The sequence below is a fragment of the Urocitellus parryii genome, chromosome 7 (assembly GCF_045843805.1).
Source record: "Urocitellus parryii isolate mUroPar1 chromosome 7, mUroPar1.hap1, whole genome shotgun sequence".
Taxonomy (NCBI): Eukaryota; Metazoa; Chordata; class Mammalia; order Rodentia; family Sciuridae; genus Urocitellus; species Urocitellus parryii.
Genome location: NC_135537.1, coordinates 29833039 through 29854472, shown reverse-complemented (window position 1 = coordinate 29854472; position 21434 = coordinate 29833039). Strand labels below are relative to the sequence as shown.

The 21434-nt window shown below is 32.6% G+C and overlaps 1 protein-coding gene across 2 annotated transcripts in view; it reads right to left on the bottom strand.

Moving 5' to 3' along the window:
• Positions 1-8374: 8374 nt before the first annotated feature.
• Positions 8375-21434, bottom strand: part of Eif3e (eukaryotic translation initiation factor 3 subunit E) — a 42029-nt gene continuing 28969 nt past the window's right edge. For both annotated transcript variants that reach the window (XM_026384550.2, XM_026384551.2), the window contains 5 exons: positions 21274-21375; positions 19675-19784; positions 9879-9981; positions 9442-9576; positions 8375-8553 (listed from right to left, as the gene is read on the bottom strand). In XM_026384550.2, coding sequence (XP_026240335.1) covers positions 8515-8553; positions 9442-9576; positions 9879-9981; positions 19675-19784; positions 21274-21375 — 489 coding nt within the window. In that variant the 3' untranslated portion in view covers positions 8375-8514. The remainder of the gene's footprint in view (positions 8554-9441; positions 9577-9878; positions 9982-19674; positions 19785-21273; positions 21376-21434) is intronic.

Here is a 21434-nt window from a genome sequence, read left to right as displayed (position 1 = left end):
TTGCATTAAACCTATAGAGAACTTTTGGTAATATCGCCATTTTGATAATGTTAGTTCTGCCTATCCATGAACAGGTATATTTTTCCATCTTCTAAGGTCTTCTTCTATTTCTCTCTTTAGGGTTCTGTAGTTTTCATTGTATAAGACTTTCACCTCTTTTGTTAGGTTGATTCCCAAGTATTTTATTTTTTTTTTGAGGATATTGTGAATGGAGTGTTTTTCCTCATTTCCGTTTCAGAAGTTTTGTCGCTGATATACAGAAATGCCTTTGATTTATGTGTGTTGATTTTATATCCTGCCACTTTGCTGAATTCATTTATTAGTTCTAGTAGTTTTTTGGTAGACCCTTTTGGGTCTTCTAGGTATAGCATCATGTCATCCGCAAATAGTGATAATTTAAGTTCTTCTTTTCCTATTTTTATGCCTTTAATTTCTTCCGTCTGTCTAATTGCTCTGGCCAGTGTTTCGAGAACTATATTGAATAGAAGTGGTGATAGGGGGCATCCCTGTCTTGTTCCAGATTTTAGAGGGAATGCCTTCAATTTTTCTCCATTCAGAATGATGCTAGCCTGAGGCTTAGCATAGATAGCTTTTACAATTTCGAGGTAAGTTCCTGTTATCCGTAGTTTTTCTAATGTTTTGAACATAAAGGGATGCTGTACTTTGTCAAATGCTTTTTCTGCATCTATCGAGATGATCATATGGTTCTTATCTTTAAGTCTATTGGTGTGGTGAATAACATTTATTGATTTTCGTATATTGAACCATCCTTGCATCCCAGGGATGAATCCTACTTGACCATGGTGCACAATTTTTTTGATGTGCCTTTGTATCTGATTCGCCAGAATTTTATTGAGGATTTTTGCATCTAGGTTCATCAGAGATATTGGTCTGTAGTTTTCTTTCTTTGAGGTGTCTTTGTCTGGTTTCAGAATCAGGGTGATGTTGGCATCATAGAATGAATTTGGCAGAGCTCCCTCTTTTTCTATTTCCTGAAATAACTTGAAAAGTATTGATATTAATTCTTCTTTAAAGGTTTTGTAAAACTCCGCTGTGTACCCATCTGGTCCTGGGCTTTTCTTGGTTGGTAGTCTTTTGATTGCTTCTTCTATTTCATCCATTGATATTGGTCTGTTTAAATTGTGTGTATCCTCCTGACTCAGTCTGGGCAAATCATATGACCTAAGAAATTTATCAATGTCTTCACTATCTTCTATTTTATTGGAATATAGGTTTTCAAAATAATTTCTAATTGTCTTCTGTATTTCTGTAGCATCTGTTGTGATATTGCCTTTTTCATTCCGTATGTTAGTAATTTGAGTTCTCTCTCTTCTTCTCTTCGTTAGCATGGCTAAGGGTCTGTCGATCTTATTTATTTTTTCGAAGATCCAACTTTTAGTTTTGTTAATTTTTTCAATAGTTTCTTTTGTTTTAATTTCGTTGATTTCTGCTCTGATTTTAATTATTTCTTGCCTTCTGCTACATTTGCTGTTGTTTTGCTCTTCCTTTTCTAGGTCTTTGAGATGAAGTGTGAGCTCATTTATTTGTTGGTTTTTCCTTTTTTTGAGGAATGATCTCCAGGCAATGAATTTCCCTCTTAAGACTGCTTTCATTGTGTCCCATAGATTCCGATATGTTGTGTCTGTATTTTCATTTATCTCTAAGAATTTTTTGATTTCCACCTTTATGTCTTCTGTAACCCATTGATCATTCAGTAACATATTGTTCATTTTCCATGTGATGTAGGATTTTTCCTTCCTTCTTTTATCATTGATTTCCAGTTTCATTCCATTATGATCAGATAAAATGCATGGTATTATCTCCACCCCTTTATATTTACTGAGGGTTGCCCTATGGCATAATATATGGTCTATTTTTGAGAAGGATCCATGTGCTGCTGAGAAAAAAGTATATCCACTTGATGATGGTTGATATATTCTATATATGTCAGTTAAGTCTAGGTTATTGATTGTAATATTGAGGTCAATAGTTTCTTTATTCAACTTTTGTTTGGAGGATCTGTCCAATGGTGAGAGAGGTGTGTTGAAGTCACCCATAATTATTGTGTTGTGATCTATTTGATTCTTGAACTTGAGGAGAGTTTGTTTTATGAACGTCACAGCACCATTATTTGGTGCATAAATATTGATAATTGTTATGTCTTGTTGGTGAATGGTTCCTTTAAACAGTATATAATGTCCTTCCTTATCCCTTTTGATTAACTTAGTCTTGAAGTCGATTTTATTCAATATGAGGATGGCCACCCCTGCTTGCTTACGAGGACTGTGTGCGTGGTATATTTTTTCCCAACCTTTCACCTTGAGCCTGTGTATCTTTTCCAATCAGATGTGTCTCCTGGAGGCAGCATATTGTTGGATTTGTTTTTTTAGACAATCTTGAGAAAGGAAAATTCCTTGATAGCTGAGTTCTGAAGAAGTACAATACCAGAAGTACATGTATATGGAGGGAATTCATTCCCAGGCAGAGGGGCAGCATTGCAAACACCAAAGCACAGAGGATTGTGGCTCTTTAGAACAGAACTTCTCAAAGGTAGATTGATACTGTTAGTAGGTTATAAAATCAATCTATGGAACACAATCAACATATGTACATTAGGATAGAATAGAATAGACTAGGCTAGAATAGAATAAATACAATAAGATAGAGTGAAATAGAATAAAAATATCAGAGATCATTGCAAATACTAAGAAGGGGTATTGTTTTACAAAACTTTTACATCAGTTCTATCTATCTATCTATCTATTAAGCAGAGAAGAAAAAGAATTTAATTTAAATTTGAGGACTGTTGACTCTTCATGGAGGGTCATAGCCAGGCATAGTGGCACATGCCTGTAATCCCAGCAGCTCAGGAGGCTGAGGCAGGAAATCATGAGTTCAAAGCCAGCTTCAGCAATTTATCCAGGTCTTAAGCAACTCAGTGAGAACCTGTCTCTAAATAAAATACAAAAAAGGGCTGGGATTTGGCTCAGTGGTTAAGTGCCCCTGAGTTCAATCCCTGGTGGTAATCATCATCATCATCATCATCATCATCATCATCATCATCATGAATGCTTATAGAAAGACGAGTTCAAAAGCTATTGTACACTCATGTAAATTATGGGTGTCAATTTAGGGAAGAATGGTGGCATAGAAGTAGATTAAAAACACAACATAGGGACTGGGTTTGTGGCTCAGTGGTAGAGCACTCACTTAGCACATGTGAGGCACTAGGTTTGAACCTCAGCACCACATAAAAATAAATAAATAACAGAGTTACTGTGTCCATCTACAACTAAAAAAATTTTAAAGACAAAATATAAAATAATTTTAAAGAATACAAATGGGCATTTAAAGTATGATTTTTAAATTAGACTATGAAAGATAAAAATATCACTGAAATGAGAAATTCAATGGATGTGTAGCAGCAAATCAGACACAGGTGAAGAGATCAGTAGTGAATGGGAGGACAGACTTAAAGAAATTACCCAAAATCTGTTGCAGCAAAGATTAGAGACAAAAAAATGTGAACAAGATTTTTATGGTATAAGAGCTGTAGAAAACAAACAAAAACCTGAGGAACCAGGGAGAAGACATATGAAAGAACTAATTTTCAATACAAGACAAAATCACCCTCCAAATCAGGAGTCTCAGTGAATCCCAATCATTATTAATAAAAGTCATATTAAGATTCATTATAGTGAAACTGAAGAACACCAATGAAAAGGAGATCCTCAAAGCAAGCTCATAAAAAATTCTAATTATAAGAATATGGGCCAAAATAGCAAGCTGGAAGGAAGACTATTCCAATAAATTTTTTTCTTATGTTTCTGGGGTGGGGCAGATATATTAATTTTAAAGTTTTAAATTAGAAAGACTTGTTAAAATTTCTAAGGTAACTATTTTAAGAATAAAATTAGAATGTTTAGCTCCTCAACTAATTTAAGGAAAATAATCAACTAACACAAGGAGGATAAACTGAGAATGATCTCTAAGAAAGCAAGCAATAGGTTAAAAAAAAAAAAAAAGCCAAATGGAACATATTGGAAGCTATGTCACTAATCATAATTTATGTAAACAGATTTAATTCACCAGTAAATAGACACAAAATTGTAAGGCAGTCCAACAACTCCAGATAAACAAGAAGTTGGAAGCAACTTGTGTTCATCAACACTTGAAATAATAAATTATTATATATTTATCATATATGTGTGGAATATGACACAGATCTGAAAAGGAATGAATTACAGCTGAATATATCAACATGGATGAATCTGTGTTGAGAAAAACAAACTATAAAATACCAAGTGTGATTTCAATTAAATACAGATTGAAAACATAAAAAATAAGCATTCTTCTTAGGGATATATACTATAAAATCCTAAATAAAAAAATTATTGGAATAGGAATTATAGTGTACTTTTCAGAAACAAAGAGAAGAATGCAACTAGTGAGACTCTTCAGTTACTAGGACCGTTGTATAAGTAGCAAGTAGGAGGTACTGGATAAATGTACACTGATTTTTTCTTTAACTGGACATTTATGTGTGTGTGTGTGTGTGTATTATAAAATGTGTGTAACAGACACATACATGTATGTACTCATTTGTATAGTTCATTATAATTAAAAAGCATAAACATGTTTGTGAATTCATACTAAAAATTTAAGACACACAAGCAGATATTTATTGTTTCGTGAAAGCTTTTTCTTTGATGTGCCTGTAAAAGCTGCTAATGCATAGGAGGATTAATTTATTGAGTAAAAAAATACTAACAAAGAAGAAAATTAGTACCTTTTTGTGCTCAACATCTCACTGGAAAAATTTACCTGTTATCAAAGCATAAAATTAAACTCAGCATTGATTAATTTTTTTGCAAACCTCAAGAAAGCATTTTAACAACAAATGTTGGAAATGTGCAAAAGAAATGGCCACTTGTTATATCAATGTTTTTCCCCACCTCCAACTGATACTGGTAATCCATAGTGGCTTCATCTTTCAAGTTCAAAAAGTAGCAATGTGTGAAAAGCAAAAAGTGGTAGAAAAATTAATTATTCATATAATAAATATAACATAAAAGAAGCAAAATATAAATAAATTTTAAAAAAGAGATGTTCTTCAGTTTTGTATGTTCCAATAGTTTTGTTCTTTTTATTTTTTGGTGGGGCCACTAGAAACAAATGATGATACCACTAGGAAAAAAAAATGTATTTGCTCTTATGGAAGATAATAATAGTATGGAGAACAGAATTGAGAATCAGTCTGCTCACCCACAAGTTTATGAGTGTATAAACATGTGTACCATAACCCTTTGCAAATTTAAACTGAAAAGATTATAAAGCATCAATGATGTAAGGAGGGAGATTGTGCTACAATTGTGATACAACCTGTTTTCTATTCCTTACGTTAACATTTACTAGGTAGGCCTTGGGCAAACATCTGAGGATTCTTCCTCATCGGGAATAAATCATACTACATAAATTTCAGAATTTCCAGGCTTAAATGAATTATCCATCTCAACCTGTTTAGAGACAGAGGACATGAAAATGCCTTAGTAAATCCTCAGTCTGTACCCAAAGGACTTAAAATCAGCATATCATGACCCAGCCACATCAATGTTCATAGCAGCTCAATTCACAATGGCTAAACTGTGGAAGCAACCTAGATGCCCTTCAATAGATGGATAAAAAAACCTGTGGAATATGTACATAAGGGAATATTACTCAGCATTAGAAGAATAAAATCAGCATTTGTGAGTAAATGGATGGAGCTGGAGAATATCATGCTGAGTGAAATAAGCCAATCCCCCAAACCAAAGGTCAAATGTTCCGATAAGTGGATGCTGATCCATAAGAACGGGGGAGCACATGGGAAGATGCAGGAACTTTGGGCAAAGGGGAGGGTGGGGAGGGAAGGAAGTATGGGGGCAGGAAAGATTGTGGAATGAGATGGACATCATTACCCTAGGTACATGTATGATTGCACATATGGTGTGATTCTACATCATATACAGTTGGAGAAATGAAAAGTTGTGCTGCAATTGTGTACAATGAATCAAAATGCATTCTGCTGTCATATATACCTAATTAGAATAAATAAATTTTAAAAAAGAAAATGCCTTAGTACATGTTCATTAGCTGCCAAAACTCAATTCCTCCTTGAATTTTTACTGGTCCAGTAGGGCACATTTGATAACCTCTTAGCTGCTTGACTAGGTTGTAGTTTTTAAATAGAGTCAATAGTCAATATTAATAATGTCTCAAAGTAAGGTTTGACTCTTTGGTTTCTGATGAAAAGGGAAAAATGCAGATTTTCTCACTTCTTAAGTAGTCTAATATATACAATTCTATACGGCTTTGCAATTAACTACTTGTTAACAGATCAGTACCTGTGATTTATGGAATTATATCCTACTTTAAAGGATCTGTTTCTATCTTGTTACTAAAGTCACTTTTTGGTACTTTCTCTATGAACCTTGATCATTTTGTTCTAAAAAGAATCCACACACTACACAGTTCTTCATATATATATCTTCCAACCCTATCTTTAGCATTTTCACAATACTGGCAAATAATATATTAGCACTTAGCTTATTCTAATCAGTAATCTTGCCACTAGTTTCAGCACCTCTGGACTATGGTTTAAAGTATCAATACTCCAAGCCAGGGCTAGAAGTCGTAGGAGGTGGTCCAATTCTGGCACTTGGGTGTTTCTGTAAATAAAAATCTCATTGGAACACAGCCATAAGCATTCATTTACATGCAAAAACTGCCTTTGTGCTACAAGATAGTTGAATAGTTGCAACAGAGAACATATGGTCTCTGTTACAGAAAGCTTGTTGGCTTCCTGCTCTAAGTTTAGTATTAGGCGTTCTCTAAGTTCTTTAAATGGAAGATGCAATTAATTATTGTAGTCTCTATAAACAACTGCATGTTGGAGGTGGCCTAAAAGACAAAAAAAAAAAAAAAAAAGCGGGAGTGGAGAAAGAAAACGCATGTATCTTTTCTTTGTACCACTACATAAAAGCAGAAATATTTTATCTGTATTTTAATTCAATAACCAAAGGGGGAGGGGGAAGACCTTGTAAAGGAGATCCAATAAAGGCCGTAGACTTCTTAAATACCTTAGCTATCCAGTAAATTGTGTGTGTGTGCACTTATGTTGTCTAATACATATAGTCATTATAAAATTCAACTTATACTCCTATTTGGTCTCTGAAGCTACACAGTGATTAAAGAAGTATTTGAAGAAACCAAGGAACATCTTTATTTATAAAATCCCCCACATGGAAAGAGCCAAATATCTTTCGATGGGTACATAGTTAAAAAACATGGTACATCAATACCATAAAATCCAATAAAAAGCAACAAATCAGTGATCTATATGACAATTTCAATGGATCTCAAGGAATTGAATGAAAATATATGAAATATAATAATCTCAGGGTAAAGGTCTGCCTCACATGTGTGAGGCCCTGGAATTGTTCAATTCCTAGCACAACCATGAATAAATAAATGGAAGGAAGGAAGGAAGGGAGGGAGGGAGGGAGGGAGGGAGGGAGGGAGGGAAAAAGGGAGGGAGAAAAAGCTAATCTTGAAAGGTCCCATATTACATTCAATTATATCTGCAGGGGGTTACAAAAATCCATGGATGTTTAAGCCTCTTACATAAAAAAAAATAGTATTTGGATATTAACTAGGCACTTCTTGCCATATCTTTAGACTATTTATAATGCATAACACAATAAAATTACTACATAAGTGGTGAATTAAAGAAATAATCACCAGAAAAGTCAAGTCTGCATACAGAACCTGCAGACACAGGGGGCCAACTTGTCATATTCTCATTATGATAAAATTATAGTGATGGAGAACAGATTAGTTTTTCTTGGGGAATTAGAGCTGCTAGGTTAGTTATAGTTACAAAAAGGTCACATGAAAACAATCTAATTAGAGTATTGCACCTTGACTGCAATGACAGTTACACAAATCTATACATGTGATAAAATACTTTAGAGGCATTCACACACATTGTACCAATGTCAATAACCTGGTTGTTTTTTAAAAAAATATTTTTAGTTGTATATTAACACAGTTTCTTTATTCTGTTTGTTTATTTTCCTGTGGTGCTGAGGATCAAACCCAGTGTCTCACATGCGAGAGGCAAACTCTCTACCATTGAGCCACAACCCCAGCCCCTAACCTGGTTTTGATATTTTTAAGATTAAAAATAATAATAATAATAAAAGAGGGGAAACTGGGTTTAGCTGACACAGACCTCACTGTACAATTTTTTCAACTTTCTACGAATATATAAGTATTCCAAAATAAAAAGTTAAAAACACATACTTGCACATACAAGGAAAAAAATCACAACAAATGAAAATGAACCACAGCCAATTTTATTTAAATTCTTCAAAATGTACACTGAATATGTTAATTGCTTCTAAAATGTGTCACCCTTTATATATTGGCTTTATTATTTCATATTCCCCTTTTTCATGTATTCTTTACAGCTCTTCAGTAGAAGCCAGAATCTTGGGTTGCCCAGTTAGGTGCCTAAAATGTGCAGAAAAAAATTGACATGGTAAATAGAAAATACTTTCTGAAAAAGCTAACATATAAAAAAGTGATAAAGCATTAATATAACTTTTGGCAAATAGCAAAATATAACAATAACAGAATCATCAACACTGAAACAATAATCGATACAAAGTGATCCTGGAGTAAACAGAAAAAAAATCATAAAATTTATTAATAATTCAGTTATTCTAGACTTGGTTGAAAGATGCCATTCTAATTCTTCCTTTTCTTTTAAAATTAACCTTTCTCTAAAATCTTAATTAAATGGAGTACCTGAATGTTCCACAATTTCCTCCTACCTAACAACTTCCCAATGCCCAGCCACATATAATCTTAACATCTAAAGAGAATTAAGGATGATTTGGAATCTCAAAATTACAAGGTCATTCAAGTTCCTTCAATATCTAATATACAGGATCTCTACCAAAATAGGGCATTATTTTTTGACAGTTAAATATGAACATCAGATAAAAGATAAATGAATTTTGTAAAAAACCAGCATTAATAGGTAAAACAAGACCAACATTTTAATAGATACATTTCTTTTACTTAGAAAGAACACACATTTCAAGCACAAGAAGGCTACACATGTAGGTATGTTATCAACTACTAACTAAATGAAATATTGAAACCCTGAAGAAATGAGTTAATGAAGTCACACAGGAAGACAAAATTGTTTCAGTTCCTTAATTTTAACATATATAATACTTCATAGAAAATTATTTTCAGTTAGTAATTTCTTAAAACAAGATGTTTATGAAGTTGGAAAGATAAAAATCTGATACTGAAATGTTTTCCAAATTCATGCAGCAATTATGTTCTTGTTAAATCCCAGACAGAAAGAAAAAAATAAGTGGTTCTTACCTCTGACCTACTATTCTGATTCAGTTTCTTTTCAATATTCATGGCCAACATCTGGCTTCTAAAAGAAAGGCTTTTGGTCTTTTCAATCACTTGCTGATAGGGTGAGACTGCATTGTTACCCATAACCACATGGCCCTAAAATGAAGCAGAGGAAAATTGTTCCTGTAATGCTAATGACAAGTTTCCCAGTAAGGCATGAGCATGACATGACAATACTACATATTGTTGCACATATTTTTATATACTGTACAGAAATAACAATATTTATGTGCAAGAAAAAAACGAGAGGTTGATGTTAACCTCAAAGAACTATTATGCATTAAAAAAATGAAACAAAAATTCTTAATAGATTAAATGTACTAATAGAAAATTCCCAGAAGTAGTAAAAAAATCAGTGATTATGATTTAGTATGTACCATAACTAACACAATACTCACTAATTTAGAATCAATCTTGGCATCCAGTCTTGCATTTCTAATCAAATTCACAATCCATCTTTCAGCTTCTTCTGGAGTCATGTTCAGTTTATCTGCCAACATACTAATAACAAAAAAAGTAAAAACAGCAATGTTAATTAACCAGGCCAAAAACTTGTTTTACATACATAGTGTTTGATCCACTCTGGGCAGAGACTTCTGGGTTACAGTCTTTTACATACCATGTCTGCATTGTTCATATTTATGTCTACTGTCTTGTAATGTTTTCATTTCACCAGCCAGACTATAAGATCCTTGAGTGGAAGGTACTATGCTCTGCATTTATAGAAATCCTTCTGGTTTCTGGTGTACCACCTTATACATAACAATGTGAGGGAAAAACAGGTTTTATGATATATAATGATTATACAAAGTAAACCTATAAGGAGCATCAGTAAATAAGTATAATCTAATGAAAAACAACAAAAGCAAAAGGATACTGTGTATGATTGTGTTACAAACTCGGGTTTCTCCACAGAGATGTACACCACATAACCTAAATGGCTATCAAACTCTTTAAGTCCTTCATCTAAAAATGTTTTCTGACATCAATCAATCTGTATTTTATATTTTTTCAACTTATAATCAGATTTTAGATGACCACTGCAGTGCTAGATTTATCAGGGCTAAAACAAAGTACTAGCTTTTATAGCAGCTAAATCATCAGTCAGTTGATGGGAGAGTATCTATGTATGCATGTATAGTATTAAAGAATATAATATATATGCACACATATATGATATATGATAATATTACACAATAGCCAGCCCCTTGGTGTAATCACTGGTTTGATTAAAACATCAACAAAATAATTCCTTGCAAAAAGCCTACAATTCCTGAACTGATAGCATTCTCACCTTTAAAATGCAAATATTTAAGACATTAGTATAATTAACTCTTATAATTATGTAATTCTAGAGCTCCCAACCAAAATCTAACCTAAATTTACTTAATAAAAGTACCTTTATAAAAATAATTTCTCTGTGGTATCCTTATTTCATGTTTATTGACAGGGAGTTAAAATGTGAAAATTAAGTTGGGCTATCAATACAAAGGTACAAATTTATGAAGAGGTGATTTCTAAAATCCCAAAATAGGAAAGAGTACCGTTTTATTTAAACAAAAAGGTATTTTTTTTAAGGAAGAATTCTTATAATTGTGTTTTCTGTGGCTTCCTTTTATTTTTCATGGGTATTTGACTTGTTTTAGAGAAATATAAATTCCATTCTCATGTGCACTAAAGTAAGCAAATCTGAAGCTGCTTAATTTAGAAATAAATAACAAGTTTTCCAAAATTTTATACTCATATTTTTCTTCAGTTAGCAAAGGTAAAATAACTATTGAAATTGAAATCTTTAAGATCTATATTCTTTTAAAAAGCAGAAACAATTTTTACATAGCAAATAGCTATGTACAATCGGTATAAAAATTTTTAAAGTTACAATATAGAACCTACTTACAAGCTATTAAAGTAATAACAAAATATCGAGTCTTTTTTTTTTTTAAAGAGAGAGTGAGAGAGGGAGAGAGAGAAAGAGAGAGAGAGAATTTTAATATTTATTTTTTAGTTATTGGCGGACACAACATCTTTGTTTGTATGTGGTGCTGAGAATCAAACCCAGGCCGCACGCATGCCAGGCGATCGCGCTACCGCTTGAGCCACATCCCCAGCCCAAAATATCTAGTCTTGAAACCTAAGACTCCTCTCCTTGTTGCCTATGCCCAATTAAGAAATTCTTCTGTCATTAATCATAACTTCTCATCTAAAGTTCCTTACACATCTATTCTCATTTTTAAAGACTCTCATCTCCACAAGCCATACTAAACCTCTCTGTTCATTAAACACGCCATACTCTTAACTACTTCAGGGCCTTTGCACATGCTGTGAAATCTGCTTAAATAGGCCCACTCACCCTTTTCTTCACTTAGAGCTGTTAACATGGGTCTCAGCTAAAACAGCATCCTCATAAGCCTTCCAAGACACCTCTTCAAAGTATGATGCATTTATTTGGTGCTTTTATAACCAACCCCCTTCCTTTTCAACAGTATCAATAATAGCTATAGGTTATTTTGTTGTATATCTACTTTTTATTGTACACCATATATATGTAACCAAAGAGCATGCACTATATTCTCCTTCTTTACTACTATGTATCCAGCAATTAGCACAATGCCATTCACACAGGAGACAATTAATAATAGATTGAATCTTATTTTAGTCCCTTTCCTAGTTTAGCCTCCATTGCTATTTCCCAGTTCTCCAACTGATTAACCTCTTAAATCTCAATGTAATCTATTTTACAGAGCTACCAGGTTAGTCTTAAAACCCAACTAATCAGTTTATTCCCAAGCTCCCTTCGACCAGGTTTCCAATATCTCATTATTCTCCCTCATGAATACCACATGCAGACCAAACCAAACCACTTCTCTTCATTCCCTGTCATTTATTCAATAAAATATGAACTGTGTTAGATACTAACACTAAAATATCACCTGATCTCGGCCATTAGAGTTTTAAACAGGAGGGTAGGGCAGGGTATAATCACCTAATTCTGAAAATATATAAACTAAGACTAATGAAGAAAAACTTGAAGGACTATATGAAAGGCACAGTGTTTGCCAGTTCTAGTTCAGGGCTTTGCCAACAGTTTTCTTGAGGAAATTATATCTAACTTTCAATTTTAAGATTTAAAAAAAATCCATTTATGTAACTACACTATAATTCTCTTATCCCACCTCTTTCTTTAAATCCATATTCTAAATCTTATATTCCAACACGGCTGGAAAAAATTCAACATTGCAAGACCCAAATGATTTGCATGCTGTGAGCTCTAACTGCACTTTGGGGATTTACTGTTCGTACTGTGTTGTTGTCCTTTACTTTAGTGAATCAAGTCAAAGAAAAACCTGAAATAAGGTCTAAGAATTGTTAGTAAATTATTGATGGTGTCTCAGGTTATCTAAACCATCAATCTTTCCTACAGTGAATTAAATATGGCAATAGTCTAGTTTCTTTTAAGTAACATGAAAATACAATAAATGGAATTAATGATTAACAGAAATTCTCAAAGTCTACAATTCTTTTCCATTCTAATAATGTCATACAAAAATAGTAAAGGTTTGAAAAGTTTAAAAAATGTATTATCCTAGCTGGAATAATTATATGGTGGCACATGCCTGTAATCCTAGCCATTTGGGAGGCTTAGGCAGGAGGACTTCACCAACTTAAAAGACCCTATATCAAAAATAAATAAATAAATAAGGGCTGGGATGTAGTTTAGTGGTAAAGCAACCCTGGGTTCAATCCCTAGTACTAGAAGTGGGAGGAATTAATAATATCAGGAAAACTTAAATTTAAAGTAAAAAAAAAAAAAGTTGGCTTAAGTTGTCCTGATGTTATTAGGAATCATTCAATTTATCAATAAACTAAGTAAAAGATAAAATGCATCAAATGTAGAATAAGAAAAATATCTAATACAATCCAGATTTTAAACATTAAAAAAATAAATTCTACATTTAGATTACACCAAAAATCTCAACCTTGTCTATAGGTAACTTAAAGGAGACATGTAAATATTTTCTATAAATCTCGTTCATACATCTTTGATTACTTGTCCTGACAAATACCATACTGAATATTAAATAAGACAGAGTTAAGTACTAATTCAAAAGACAAAGCAAAAATAGTCTATACTCAGTTCAATTTCTTTAATTAAGTATGTTCACGATTCTAGCACAAAACACATTTTTGTTTTGGGCAGTAATTAATACCAATGGTCCCACTTAAGAACATATATATGTAAATCTTGATGTAGGGACTATCAAGTATTCAGTGCCTAATCTTTTTAGATGGGTCTCCCTTCTCTGAACTCTCCCATAGCCATCAACCACCCCCCCCCAACACTTCTTATCTTAAAAGATTTGGGTAAATAAGAATTTGGAGTCCAGCATTTCCTATGACTTATTAACTGCTTCTTTATATAATCTCACTATAAAAATGTTATTTAATAAACATAAACACTGCTGTTTCAGGCATTAAGATATGTGAACTTCTGGCCTAGTTTTTACTGAACGATATAGCTAATATTTCCAAAGAAAAGTATTTCAGGTCTTTAGTAAGTGTATGGTATGAAAATAAAAAATAAGTGTTAAGGGGCTGAGGCTGTGGCTCAGTGGTAGAGCGCTCACCTAGCATGTGCAAGGCGCTGGGTTCGATCCTCAGCACCACATAAAATTAAGTAAATAAAATAAAAGTATATAAAAAATCACATCAATCTTTAAAAAAAAAATAAGTGTTAAGTAGAAACTGTGTTTAACTGTGAAAGTGAAGAAAAATAGAAGAAAACTGAGAAATGTTAAATGCTGCATGTAATAACTGAAAATTCTCACTGAATTTCCAATATCTTCAGTAGTTAAAAAAGAGTGCACTACCTTATATTACAGTTAAAAAAGAAATACAATGATAATGGTCTTTGAAACTATCTCAGTCTAGCCATGTTCTACTTCTCTATCCTATCAATAAGTATAATTCTTATGCTTATTGATATGAATTTTTATGTGGTATATGAATTTTAGAAAAACTATTAAGATCTAACACGTAGGGCTGGGGTTGTGGCTCAGTGGTAGAGTGTTTGCTTGGCACCTGTAAGGCACTGGGTTTGATGCTCGACATCACAGAAAAATAAAAAAATTAAATACAGGTATTGGGTTCATCTACAACTAAAAACATATTTTTAAAAAAGATCTAAAATGTTACTTCATAAAATAAGTAATGACATCATAATTTAAAATCCGTAAGAGTAGTTGGCAAATACTTTCTTTAGTGAAAAGCCAAAACTAGCTCTCTTTAGGGAAATCATATTAATGTATGCATCATTGTGTTTATCATACACATTCAAAATATTACTTCCATACTTTGTTTTTTTATCTACAGTTGAAAACTGGTCCAAGAATTATTTTAAAACAGCTTTTAAATTTCAGACACACAACACATCTGATAAACTATCCAGTTATACTAAATTAAACCCACCATGGTAATCTCTTTTGACAGATGTTGCATATTTTATAATAAACAGATTTGTAACTTATCCTACAAATCTATAGGATTGTATATAAACTGATAAAAACATCCTTAACATGCATTTTTATAAAAATACGGCTATCACATGTGCTTATAGTCAACAAGTAAGAATGTTCCATATCATGACTGTAGAGTTGTTTAATAAACCACAAATTTCACTATTCTATTCAGCATTTAAAATGTGTCCTTTGAGGGACAGGCAAAAGGCCAGAAACATATGCTTTTCCCCCTCAAAAGATAAAATATCAAATAAATATACAGTAATTAGAGGTAGAGGCAAGCCAACATGAACTAGTGAATGGAATAATGTGTCATAATTAGTATTCAGTGGAAAAAAATCTAGTTTGGTGCTTAGGAAATTTCATTTAAAGATTTATCAGGGTACACCAAAACTTCTAAATTACTTGTTTCATTTTTCCAATACACTAAATATGTCCATGTACTTCTTGCTAACTACTATATAATGTTCTTCAAAACACCTTTCTTAATTTGCAGTTTTATATTCATTTGTGCATTTATTTAATATCTACTTATTCCTCTGTATTTTAAGATTTTTGAGGGGATACTCCCAGCTTTCTCCCCAGTGACTGGCCTGAGAAGACACTCTCTGTAAGTGTTCTTCTTTGAACTATACATATTGGTTATGCTGTTATTAATCAATTACTACATTGTTTATTTGTTCTTTCAAAAATTTGAATACTACCTTTTAGAAAAGGTTTTGCACATTCTCAAAATAAAATTATAGAATGGGAAGAAGCATGGTTGCAGGGAATAAGAAAGTGGTGGGAGGAAAGTAAGAACAATTCAAATTGAGAGGTCCTTGTGGTAATGGTACCTTGAATGTACCCATGTAAAACATCCAGGTTGCAATATTTTACTATGGTTTTGTTAGATGTTAATAATGGGAGAAAATGAACAAAGGACATGCATGGGAGTGGGGCCCTCCTATAATTCTTAAAACCAAAAAATGATGTTAAGATTTAGGAAAACACACAAGTTTGCATCAAAATTACTTAAAAGCCTTTTACAAAAATACAGTATAGATTTTACCCCTATTTCCGAGAGTGTTTTTGTCTTTTAGGTGTTCACCCATTATTTTTATTTCTTTTCAAAGATTATCACTTGATTCTGATATGTAATCAGAATCACTAATTTAGATAAAGCAATGATTCCCTAAGTATGACTGTAAAAGAATCACTGGAGAAGCTTTCACTCATTTAAGTGTTTACTCCCTATATTTTTATTAGTACATTATAATTATGCATAATGGTGGTGCTGTTACATATTTGTACATGACATAACAATATAATTTGGTTAGTATTTTTCTCCTTTCTTCATATTTTTTTTAAGCAATTTTGATTCAGAAAGTTTGGGCAAGGCCAGAAAATAAATTCTTTTTAAGTTGTTTAATTTCTCCAGATTAATTCAATGTAAAGCTGAGTTTAATAACCTTTGGAATAGAGCTGGGTGTGGTGACATATGCTTGTAATCCCAGCTACTTAGGAGGCTGAGGCAGAAGGATATTCAGTTCAAGGCCACCTCAGCAACTTAGCAAGGCCCTATCTCAAAATAAAAAGGACTGGGGATATGGCTCAGTGGTTAAGCACTCCTTGGTTCAACCCCCAGTACAAGAATAAATGAAACATTTTGAATTGAAGAATGGTTGCTTTTTTGCTATGTTTAAAAGTAAATATTAGTTCTATTGATCATTTTCATGAATTCCAAGTCCTTGGAATCTGAATCAAGAGGTTTGCTGCATTTGTGAAAGCCCAACATGAATACTTAATATTAATTATTTTCAGCTGCTGTATTTCTAATTCAGTGGAGCAGCTTTAAAAACATGAAAAAAGCTACCTTATTTATTATATAAGATATTAGATCACTGATCTCCCATTCCATTACTATACTAGGCTGTAATTTCATGGCAAAAAAAATGGTGACCAAATGTAGTGACTTTCAATTCTGGCTGTACTTTGGAATAACCAGGTATTCTGGCTATATCACAGAACAGCTTACTTTCAGTAAACTTGATTCAAGGTGGCTACAAAGAACTGTGTAAAACAAAGCTACAGAGACTCTGAGTTAAACACAAACTTTGGGATTTCATCTTTACCCTCTGGCTCAACTGACACTCTAAATGGCTAAATGGTCTAAACCTATTACTTCTGAAAATACAAACTGTTTACAATGAAAAGGAATTTATAGTAAGGTACAGAAACCTATTACCCTAGGTTCTGACACTAAATAAGACCCAAGTAAGATTAATGGCCTGAGCCTTAAGTTGCCCAGCTAATGGACTTACACTCTGTGTTTTGTAAACCTTTGTTTCAGAAGTCTCAAGGCTCCAAAATGAATTCTTATTTGTCAGTAGAAAAAGAGCTATGGGATAAGTAGGCCCTGCTTTGATCTGTTTGTACACATACACAAATATATGTAATACTGCATTTGAAAAAAAGTACTTTAGTTTACATGATGCATAGGCATCATGACCACTCAAGGTTTGAAATCCATGGTTCTACAACTTGAAATGTAAACTACCTTTCAAGTGAACCATGCTGAATAATAGAGATATAACATTCCCATCACTGCAAAAACATCTACTGAAGAGTCTAATCTAGATAACTGTAGTGGTGGGTTAAAAAGTTCCCAACATTTCTTTCAGCTCAAAAATTCTACCTTAATATTTGGAGAAAATATATTAATCTGTGTATTCTTTACTTTTCTTTTTAAAAAAAATCTATGTATTCTTACTTGTCCATGTTCGTGAAACATTCCACAGGGAGCTTTAAAGTTTGAACAACCCTAAATGAAAGCAAGTACTATCACTACAGAAGAAAAAGATTATTGAACTTTGGAAAACCACCAGGAATTTAGTCTGAAAATGTTTTAGAGACTTTGTCTAGCAGAAAATTAAAGGAATCAAAGAAAAAATAAAAATCTACACTATGATAAATCTGAAAATTATTTGGCAATAATAATACTACAGACCAGTTTACAGAAACATTTCTACTTTATTATCTTCTTTGAGTGAGCTATACATTTCTCCTAAGTAGACAGGAAAAATACTTAAATTTATTTCACTGCTAAACATAGGAAACTGAATCTTAAGAAATAAAATAGTGAACCCAAGGTCTAGAAGATAATAAAAGCAAACAGTAAGAATTTGAAAAAACCTTTGATTAAAAACACAAAGTTAAAAAACATTATAATGGACTGGGTGTGGCCTGTAATCCCAGCAGCTTTGGAGGCTGAGATAGGAGAATGGACAGTTCAAAGACAGTATCAGCAAAGGGGAGGCGCTAAGTAATTCAGTGAGACCCTATCTCTAAATAAAATACAAAACTGGGGTGGGAATGTGGCTCAGTGGTCAAATGCCTGAGTTCAATCCCTGGTACCCCTCAACCCCCCCCAAAAAACCCAAACACTGTAATGTTCAAAAATGTTAGCTTACTACTACAAAGAAGAAAAGAAATTTATTCACTTAACAAATATTTATACTATATATATATATTACACTGTACAAAGCATGCTAGGTGCTACAAAATTAGTACAGTCAGTGATAAGACATAAAAGGGAGAGAGAACCTTTCAAAGGGTTCACAACCAGGGTAAAGAAGTTCTAGACAACAAACAAAAATCCCCAAACACCCAAGTGATCACATTTTAATGATAAATGGAGAAAATTCCACAACGAACACCAAAATGCTAACATTCTTCTCTCACAAGCTCTAATTATAAATCTTAAGAAGAAACAATGCATGAATTCAGTTATTACCTCTTTATCTCAGACTATAAATGTATTGTGTAAGACAGATTTTTAAAATTATGTCTTCACGCTTTAGTAAAGTACAAATAAAACTAAATTTCAAGATCAACAAGAAAAGCCCCATGATCTCTATACTTCTAACTCTGGATAAACACTTCCTGATAATCACTTAACTAAAATAACATTAAAGAAAAAGAATTTGGTCTACACACAATTCCTCAGAGGCAAACATTAAAGTACTAAGTTTTTATGTTTTTTATTTGACTTCATCTGTGGCCAAAGGCAGTAATTATTTTTCAAACTCTAAAATGTGAAATTAGTTTCGAATAGGTTATGTACATTTCACAATTTTTTCCCAATAATTTTCTCACATAAAAGAAAATTTCAACTAAAATTCACCATAATTTTTCCATGTTTCAACATTTTAGGATGTCACAGGAGTTTACTATATGAGAATTCAAATAGGTAATTAAATAAAACAAACTTAATTACCAAATGATTACCAAATGTAGTGTCTTTCAACAAAACTTAAAATTTACTGAGGGATAACTACTTATTTCAACTACTGTTGAAAATCCTTTTAAAACTGGTAACTTTGGTTTTCTTCTTATGTAATGGTACAATAGTATTTACTCCTTACCAAGTAACTAAGAATCTTATACTACCTTAAACTTCTTATTTTGAAAAATTATGCTGTGCCACACACATGAAAACTAAAAATATTTCTGAGTCTGCAGCATCAAAAAAGTTAATTTTTTATAAATCTCTAATAAATTGTTTCCTTTTTATTCTATAAGTGAAATAAAATAAAGAGCCACGTAACTGGGATTCTAGTAAGTATAACTATTTTATAATAAGCGGAAAATTCCAGGAATTTGAAAGTAAAAAATACATATCAAATCAGGTTCTTACTTAATGCTGATACACTGGTGGATTCGACAAAAAGTCTCAAATATAAACAGACGGGCATTTTCAATGAAATCCTCAAGACAAGCCACCAGGAAGAAGTCATTCACAAGCACCTATGTGTGTAAAGTTAAAAAAAAAAAAAAGTTAATGATTCATACAAGCAATTTTCAAAACCTGACTCAAATGCTCTGTCTGCTTTACTTACTGTTCTAATCACTACAACTATACCACCTAAACAGAGTTCTACACCATAGCATCCTCAAGACACTACATATGTTCTAGCATCTAACAACTTAAACAAGCAGTAAAACAATGGTTGAGGAAAAAAGACCTCAAAACTCATTCCACTGATGACTTTAAATAACAGAGCAATCTTTGGAGAAAGAATAGATTTGTCTTGTCCTATATACAGAAGACCTCTGGAGATATCTTTTTAGGCTACTTAAATAACAGACATGCATACTTCTGTGACAGAAAAAAGTAGGCTTGGAAAACTAAAGGAAAGGTAGCAAGGGATGGCTCCTATTCCATAGGAAGAATATTTTAACTCCAAGAACAGCAATCAGGTAACATGGATTTATAGGAAGGCCTCCATATTTAGCATAGTGAATATACTCCAAAAATGTCACAGATGACAATAAATATACAAATTATCAAACTGGATTCTAATTTTCTATTTTGTCTAATGTTTGAAAATTATGTCTGGCCAAGTGCAGTGGCACACATCTGTAATATCAGCAACTTGGGAAGCTGAGGCAAGAGGATCCTAAGTTCAAAGTCAGCCTCAGCAACTCAGCAGGGCCCTAAGCAACTTAACTAAAAAAGTACCCTTGAGTTAAATCCCTGGCACCAACCAAAAAAAAAAAAAACAAAAAACAAAAAACAAAAAACAAACAACAACAACAACAACAAAAAACCAACACAACTCTGAATGTGTATTTCCATACATATACATATATATATATATGTGTATATATATATATATATTTAGAGAAATAAGATCTTAGCCTGTCAACTTAACCTGAGTACAAAAGATAAAACTGATGACTAGTAACTTGAGAATCTAGTAAATGGAACTATGCTTATCAGGTAAGTTCTTATTTTAGTAATTTAAAACTCATTAACTAATCCAAGTTTCAATTAAACAATAGAAACACCATAGTTATTTCATAACTACAACATTCTGAAGACAGCCACCAATAAAACAACAGTGAATCACAGTTGTGACATGTAATTCACAGTGACCCAGCCTATACATATAAAAGACCTACCTAATTAAGTATTCATGTGTGCATTTAAAATACCTCCATTTTTTTAAAGTTGTAGATGAACACAATACCTTTATTTATTTATTTGAATCCAGTGCCTCCCATGTGCTAGATGAGTACTCCACCCAGGCTACCATCCCAGCCCAAAATACCTCCACTGTTTTAACAAACTAACTTAACAAAAGATATACATATAAGCCAACATTAAAAATGTCTTCACTCTTAACATTTCCAAATAATCTGCCATTTTAAGATTAACATATTTCTGATTCAACTGATTAACTCTATAATATTCAAAAATTTAATTAGTTTATAAGTAAATATTTATACTCACCGATTCACATTCCCTCAGCTTTTTCTGAGCCCCATCAAAGTCAAAGTTAACATATAAGCATTCAACAAATTCTGTAATCGGGTCTTTATATGTATAAGACTCCTGTAAAATTAAGTCAAATGTCCAGTTAGATTGGATTAAACCCTGTTTATCAACTGCTC